This window comes from Rutidosis leptorrhynchoides, chromosome 3, assembly GCF_046630445.1.
Source record: "Rutidosis leptorrhynchoides isolate AG116_Rl617_1_P2 chromosome 3, CSIRO_AGI_Rlap_v1, whole genome shotgun sequence".
Taxonomy (NCBI): Eukaryota; Viridiplantae; Streptophyta; class Magnoliopsida; order Asterales; family Asteraceae; genus Rutidosis; species Rutidosis leptorrhynchoides.
The window spans coordinates 23,029,809-23,038,726 of NC_092335.1; the positions used below are offsets into that span (position 1 = coordinate 23,029,809).

The 8,918-nt window shown below is 31.8% G+C and overlaps 1 protein-coding gene across 1 annotated transcript; it reads left to right on the forward strand.

Moving 5' to 3' along the window:
• Nucleotides 1-7,925: 7,925 nt before the first annotated feature.
• LOC139899767 (uncharacterized) lies at nt 7,926-8,498 on the forward strand. The gene has a single exon (XM_071882603.1). It carries the CDS (start codon nt 7,926-7,928, stop codon nt 8,496-8,498), a length of 573 nt encoding a protein of 190 aa, XP_071738704.1.
• The last annotated feature ends 420 nt before the right edge of the window (nt 8,499-8,918 follow it).

Consider the following 8,918-nt stretch of genomic DNA (forward strand, 5'->3'; position numbering starts at 1 on the left):
CGAATATGCCCATTTTGCTTGGTAACCTAAGAATTAGTAAACCGATCTACTAATTAACGCGAATCCTAAAGATAGATCTATGGGCCCGACGAACCCCATCCAAAGTACCAGATGCTTTAGTACTTCGATGTTGTTTTATATCATGTCCGAAAGATTTCCCGGAATGATAGGGGATATTCTTATATGCATCTTGTTAATGTCGGTTACCAGGTGTTCAATCCATATGAATGATATTTTTGTCTCTATGTACGGGACGTATATTTATGTGAAATGAAAATCTTGTGGTCTATTAAAATGATGGAAATGATTATTTATGTTAAACTAATGAACTCACCAACCTTTTGGTTGACACTTTAAAGCATGTTTATTCTCAGGTATGAAAGAAGTCTTCCGCTGTGCAATTGCTCATTTTAAAGATATTACTTGGAGTCATTCATGACATATTTCAAAATATGTTGCATTCGAGTCGTTGAGTACATCAAGATTATTATTAAGTCAATTATAGTTAGATATATATTATGAAATGGTATGCATGCCGTCAACTTTCGATGAAATGAAAGATTTTCTTTTCAAAAACGAATGCAATGTTTGTAAAATGTATCATATAGAGGTCAAGTACCTCACGATGTAATCAACTGTTGTGAATCGTTTGTAATCGATATGGACTTCGTCCGGATGGATTAGGACGGGTCTTCACACCAACCTTTGTGTTGACACTTGTTAGTATGTTTATTCTCAGGTTCCCTAGAAGTCTTTCGCTGTTTGCTTATATGTTAGACAAGCTATGTGCATGGAGTCTTACATGGCATATTTTTCAAGAAAACGTTGCATTCACAAATCATCACCATCTATCTTATTTTGACTGCTTTGTCAACGGAAGTGCTATTGTAAACTATTATTTACGGTGATTGTCTATATGTAGAAATTATCAGATGTCGAAAACCTTTGATTTAAATATTCATTTATGGTATGCCTTTTCAAAAGAATGTAATGTTTACAAAACGTATCATATAGAGGTCAAATACCTTGAAATGAAATCGATGAATGACGTGTTCGTCCATATGGATTTGGAGCGATCGTCACATAATTAAATTTCAGTTATTAAACAACATTTTTTCCCACTCTTTTTAATATATTTTTTTTACGTCTTTTCAAGTTTTCATTTTTTCATTTTCTCCCCTTACCTTATCAGGCATAAGCGCAAGTTCTTGAAAACATAAGCCTTGTGATATCGGCTAAAAAGTCATGTTTTTACCCCAATATTGAGTCCCAAAAGCATAAAGTTCAAAACTTTATCGGCAAAATAATCACCTTTTTGGTTAAATTTGTAGATAAAGTAATTACGAAGACGATGCAAAAAGAATCAAGAGAAACAGAGCTAAAACGAAGATTCTTGTGCGAAAATGGTGAAAGACAAGAAATCAAGTTATGACCCAGGGAATCAGCAAGCCAAACGGCTTGCCAAACGGCCTGCCAGTGTGGCGAACTGCCTGCCAAACGCCCAGATCAAACGACCTCGTTAAACGGCTTGCCTTAGCAAACGGGCTCTGCAAACGGCTTGCCAAACGACCTGCCAGCCGTTTGCATCATGCATTTTGTGCTTATTTAAAGGCTTTTTGTCATCCAATTTCAACACACCTCTCTTCACTCTCTCACTACAATACACTTTCTCTCACTAGAGCTTTCAAGGCCTTCTCACCTCCGAGCGGGAAATTAAGTACCCGGAGGCGAACGACGAAGATTGTAATAGGAGCGGTCTAGAGGATGTCAGCACTTGTAATGGTTCAGATCTCGTCTGTAAACGGTGAACGCTTTCCTTAATTTAATGAAGTTATCTTGTTATCTTAAGTTGCTTTCGTCTTGCATGCTTATCTGTCTGTTATGAATGTTTATTATATGTTGAATATTTTATCTGAGACTTATCATACTGTTATGCTGAAACCTTGATGGTTTAGAAGTTTAATTTACGGATCACCCTTTCTGCTTATTCAAGTGGCTATAACCTAGTATTAGGACCTGATCTACCCTAGGATACAAGGTAAGTAGTTATGTGTGCTTAACGTCACAATAGGGATATAGTACCTACGTACGAATAACCAATTATTCTTCAAAGAAGAGCTGCCCATTTAGGTTGTGATTAGAGTCAGCAACATAGAGTTCACTGAACACTAACTTGCTCAAAAGCATGATTCGCGTCAGAAGCAACGTTCTTGAGATGTTGTAAGATGATCCGGGGTTGAATAAGCGATCGCAAAGGAGAAACCTCTAATCCAATTAGCAGTACCTTAGAATATCTAAGATTGCACATCTGTTAATGTTAAGGCATAGTATAACAACCCTCACTTTTTGACTTCTAAATTTACTAAATTGACCCTAAGGTTTACTACCTGATTGTACGTACTTATTGTTTAAGGGTTGATATATATACAATTTAATTAACATAGACCGAATAATTACACACTTAAATAAATAATATGATTATAGTAAATATAAGATATATTATATTAACTTATATATTGTAACATAATTTTATAAAGTATATAAAATGTAATACTTTTACTACATAGTAAATGTAATATATATAATTAATTATATAATAAATGCAACTATATAGAAGTGTAATAATATTTATAAAACTAATAAAACAATAAAGTAATATTATAATTAAATTAAAAATCATATTTATTAATAATATATATATAAATAACAAATATATTAATATTTTTATATTAAATTAGTATTTAATAATTAACTAAAAAAGATAGTTGATAAAAGTTTTTAGAAAAACATAAATCAAGTACTTGAAAAAAAATAAAAATAAAAAGTAAATAAAAAATATTAAAACTAGATCTAGATCTACTTTTAATAAACAAATAAAAAGATAAAAATACTTTTCCTTATTTTAATTTGCAACATGCCAAAATGACTAGACATATATACTTTTTATTTTTTTAAACACCATTTGCAAATTAATTAGGAATTCTTTTTATTTTTAATTTTTTTTACCCATCTTTTTCCAACTATAAATACAAGCCTCTAGTTACAAATTTTTGCACACATTTGAACATTTCCTTCTCTAAAACTTGAAGAATTTTTTAGGTAAATTTTCTCTCCATATTTTTATTTATTTCCAATTTATTTTTATTTTTTTCGGTCGAAACTAGTAACACAAATTTTTTTTTAAATAATCTATAACATAATTAAATAAAAAATTTGCATGACAATTATCAACATGAAGATTATGATCTATAAAAATTAGTTTTCCAGATTAATAATTCGTTATTGTATTTTTAAAAATTAATTTAGTTTTTATTATTCCAGCCGCTATTTTTTTATTTATTTTAATAAATATATAATGAATTTAATAAATTTTAATTTGTACATTATAATTATTAATAAGTATTATGAGATCTGAGAAAAATATTTTTTCGAATGTATATCATGTTTTTATATTTTAAATAATTAAAACAATTTATTAAATATATATACATAATTGGCATGTAAATAAAAATTTAAAATAAATTAGTAAAAGGGTTAAATAAATTATGAAACTATTTTTCTAGTAAAGTAGAATATTAAAATTAATTTATTGGATCAATACATATTATATAAAAATTAATTTCGAATTATGTGTTATTTATATGTAAAAATAAGGTAAAATTTGTAATAAATAGTTAAAACAATAATAAAAATATATATATAATTTTTCTGGGATTATAAAACTTATATAAACAAGCAAAAATTTATAAAAACTAATTTTTTTGTCGAATTATATTTTTTTCTTATTTAAGCTTGTTTATGATTTAAAAATAAAAATAATTACAAATTAAATACAAAACATAATGGGAATAATTTTATAAAATTATTATATGTTTATTGTAATATTTAGGTACTGATAAAAATATAGAATATAAATTTCTATTTGTTTATCTATTTTTTTGTATTTTAGATACTAATCGATTAAGTAAAATAATAATTAAAGCATAAAGATTAGTTTCGATGTATAAAACATTTTTTTTAGTTTACCTACTGTTGTGAAATCAATAAAATATTAATTAGAATTATTATATGATTTATTGATATATAAATTTAAATTTAGATAGTTTATATATATAAATTTCGATATATATAATAAATATAAGATTTATATTAATCAAATAATATTATATAAATTTAAGATCTGTGTATATATATATTTATATATATATATATATATATATATATATATATATATATATATATATATATATATATATATATATATATATATATATATATATATATATATGTAAGACATAATTATTACATATTTAACCTATCTACATAATTAAACTTATAATACTTTGTTATAAGATTAATTTTAAAATAAATTAATAATGATAATACATTAATAATATTAAATATATTCAAACTTAACATAATATATATTTACTGTATAAGTAAATTATATCAATGTGTCGTAATTCTATATGCACATAATGTGAAGGTTATACTCTAAAGATAATGTGCACTATATACTCTAAAGAATTATCAATGTGTCGCTACTTACAGTCGTAAGTGAATGATGTCTAGGTTGCCATTTATGGGTAAGCTTGTGGATCTCGAATGCCATGACTTAGATTCTGGTCAAGAGTCCTGGGCCCCCGGTTACATTTGGTCATTCTTGACTTATTTGATAGCAACGAAGTTTGAGTAAAGTTGTACAACGTCTTACTAATGAATATAACATGAACTTATAAACTTTCCATAAGTTAAAACCTTCCTATTTTGGACTGTCACTATTAATATAATTCATTATATTAATAAACATATACTTGGTCTATTAGACATTTACTGATCGAACGTTATACCTTTAGGTTGATATCCCGGTCACTTACTTGCTTTACTTTCCTTTCTTGCGTGGAATACTTAAACTGCTATTTAAGGTGATTTTCATCGCCCCACTTTTACTGTTTATTAAATTGTTTATAACTTTTGGGGTGAGACACATGCTTGCTTTATAACCGTTTTACGTTTAGACACAAGTACTCAAATGTTATTAACCATTTGCCGTTGGTCTTTGGTTACATAATAATGATTCAACGACACTGAATAACAAAGTGTCACGAGGTAATTTTTGTTTAGTCGCGATATTACAAACTTCAGCAACACTTTTAGATTGATATGTTTGGTATCAATCAACTTTAAACTAAATCTTGCGGTCTAATGCATATTATATAAACCTATGAATTTCACTCAACCTTTTTGGTTGACACTCTAAGCATGTTTTGTCTCAGGTAACGAATAAGATGATTGCCATGATTGCTACTTGATGAATTGAATGCTGCTACATGGAGTCTTCATTTCATTACATTTACTTTGCATTAAGACTACTATTATTATTTCAGTTTGAATTTGATGTAAAAACTTTTAATGCTTCCGCTTTTTTATTAATAAATGTTTTATTCAAAACGTCTCATATAGAGTCATTCTCGTTTATACAAATGTGTTATGATATTAATGGTCACAAATACCCCTGGCCCTATTTGGGGGTGTGACAGATTGGTATCAGAGCAGTTTTGCTATAGAGAACCAGGATTGCATTTTATGTGTGCCTTATGTGTTAGCTAGGGTGCTTTAGCAATCTTTAGGACTATAGCCTTTCCTGCCTTAGTTTTAATTGCCTATCTCTTATTATCTTGCTATCCGTTACCTATACTTTTACCTCTTGCCTTACGTCTTCCTTAGAACGTTTGTAACCTTCTTTTTTCATTTTTTTTTTTAGAATGACTAGCATGAACCCTATCATCATTACCGACACCGAGGAATCTGATTTCGAGAGATCTGTCCACACGCCTAGTTACCCTCCTATTTCACTACCGGCATCACCTACTTACACCCCTGCTACACCACATGATTCATCAACTTATACTCCAGCTACCCCACTTTTCTCACCTAAGGACGAGTCTTCTCCGAAAAATGAAGCTTATGATGGTGACACCGAGAATGATGCTTCGGACTCGGAATATGAGGGAGAGGTAGAAGAGATTATCGAGGAGAAGGAGGAGGAAGAGGAACCCTCTGAAGATGAACCCGAATCTCCCATTATTACCAAAATTCCTTCACCAAAAAGGAAGGAACCTGAGACACCTGCTGCGAATATTGCTAGTTCTTCCAAACAGCCTAAAACGTCTAAGTTCACTAACACCGAATATGACAACACTACTATCCGGTGTGATATTATGAACCTACAAATGCATGTCGACAACATGAAGAAGTCATCTCATGAAAAATGGGTAAAGATGGAAAAACGTCAAGACTATCTTAACAGTGATGTAAAGAGAGTCTATGATATGTTCTCCCAAATGGTTACTAAGAAAGACAAGAGGATTGCGGAGGTCGAGAAATCTATAATGTATCTTGTGAGCTTCTTCAAGGATCAACACAAAACCTCCACTTCAAAGAAAGACTGATAATTCTTAGGATTTTTGTTTCGTCCGTTATTTCTATTTCATCTATGTAAAGGCATTGCCTACTGTACTTCTCATCTCCTTTGTATAATAAGGATAATTTATCCATTCGTTATTAATAACAAGTTAAGTGGTTGTTTTTATATTTTGACTTATCCTGGCTTAGCCACATGTGTGTGATTATGCGATGATTATTGATTATAATTACAAATTATATTGCACCATAACTCTTCAATTAATACTGTAATTATGTATTGAAGAACAATGGCTGGGGAACAACAACCAAGTAACGACACCAACTCTCCTAACGTTACTCTCACAAATGAACAATTTCAACAACTCCTTGCTGCCGCTCAAGGACACAACAATAATCAAAACAACAACAACGGAAACCGAAACCCTTCGAACTCATGCTCACATAAAGAATTTATGAATTGTAAGCCACCAAGCTATAAAGGGACTGAAGGACCAATTGAACTAAACTGTTGGTTCAAAAAGATGGAATGTGTGTTTCGTCTGAGTAATTGCGGTGAAGCTGACAAGGTCAAGTATGCTACTAGAAATCTATCTGGTGGAGCTCTAACTTGGTGGACTGCTTATGCTGGTACAGTTGGATGGACTGCTGCCCTAGCCATACCCTGAGAAACATTAAAAACCATGCTGGCTGGCAAGTATTGTCCCAGGAATCAAGTTCAGAAATTTGAAGTCAAATTTTGGGAGTTGAGAATGAAAAATCTTGAAGTTGAGGAATACAACAACCGGTTTCTGGAGCTAGCTGCTCTATGCCCTAGTATGGTTACTCCTGAGAGCAAGAAGATTGAAAAGTATATCATCGGTCTTCCTCCTCAAATCCAGGGGAATGTTATAGCTGCTGGTAAAGAATCTATTGAGGCTACGATGTTAATGGCCCAAAACCTGGTTATGGCTGCAAGAAGAAATGCCAAGGAAAAACAAATCGAAGTAAAGACTACTGAGAACAAAAGAAAGTTTGAGCCTACTCAAGGTGCAAGTCAGAATTCAAACAAGAAGATTGGTGATATTACAAAAAATGGTTATGTTGGAATAAAGCCGCAATGTAAACGCTGTAATAAACATCATCATGGGTTGTGCACTGCTAAGTGCGGAAGGTGTAAGAGGATTGGTCACTCGACCGAGAATTGTAGAGTTACTCTGCCTGCTACAAATACAACTCCAATCGTGCCTACTTGTTTCGGTTGTGGGGAAAAAGGGCATTACAGGAACAACTGCCCTAAGAACAAGACTGCAACAACTGATACTGCTAAGGGAAGAGCTGTCGTCATGACCGTTGAAGAAGCTAGGAATGACGATGACGTCATCACTGGTACGTTTCTTGTCAACAACTGCTATGCTTTTATTTTATTCGATACTGGTGCTGATAGAAGCTATGTGTCTATTGAATAATGTACCTTGTTTGACAAGAAACCTCAAACCTTAGACACTAAGTGTCTTGTAGAAATGGCCAACGGGAAATTTGTAAAAGTTGACCGAATCTACAAGGAATGTAATCTGACTCTAGCCAATAAAACCTTCAAGGTTGACTTAATGCCTGTTGAACTAGGAAGCTTTGATGTAGCCTTAGGGATGGACTGGTTATCCCCGATGAAAGTGGGTATCCAATATTTTGATAAGACAATTAATATTCCTCTCAAAACTGGTGAAATTCTTGTCATCCAAGGAGACAAGGGTGGTTCCAAACTTAATCTTATCTCATGCATCAAAACTCGAAAGTACCTTATGCAAGTATGTCAAGCCATTTTGGCTCACATAAAAGAAGTCAAACCAGATGAACTGCGTATTGAAGACGTTCCTGTTGTTAAAGACTTTCCTGAAGTTTTTCCTGATGAACTCCCTGGTCTTCCACCAAAAAGACAATTTGAGTTTCAAATTGAATTGATCCCCGGTGCTGTACCAGTTGCAAAGGCTCCATATCGATTAGCTCCATCTGAAATGAAGGAATTATCCATTCAGCTACAAGAACTCTTAGAGAAAGGATTCATTCATCATAGCTCATCTCCATGGGGAGTGTAGAGACCCGTCCTAATCCATCCGGATGAAGCCCATATCGATTACAAACGATTCACAACAGTTGATTACATCGCGAGGTAATTGACCTCTATATGATAAATTTTACAAACATTGCATTCGTTTTTAAAAGACAAACTTTCGTTACATCGACAGTTGACAGGCATGTAAAGCATTTCATAATATATCCAAATATAATTGACTTAATAATAATCTTGATGAACTCAATGACTCGAATACAACATCTTTTGAAATATGTCATGAATGACTCCAAGTAATATCTCTAATATGAGCAAATGCACAGCGGAAGATTTCTTTCGTACCTGAGAATAAACATGCTTTAAAGTGTCAACCAAAAGGTTGGTGAGTTCATTAGTTTATCATAAAGAATCATTTCATAATTTTAATAGACCACAAGATTTCATA

Coding starts and splice junctions, on each gene's coding strand:
- LOC139899767 (XM_071882603.1), top strand. CDS start 7,926: ATGGCCAACGGGAAATTTGTAAAAGTTGACCGAATCTACAAGGAATGT.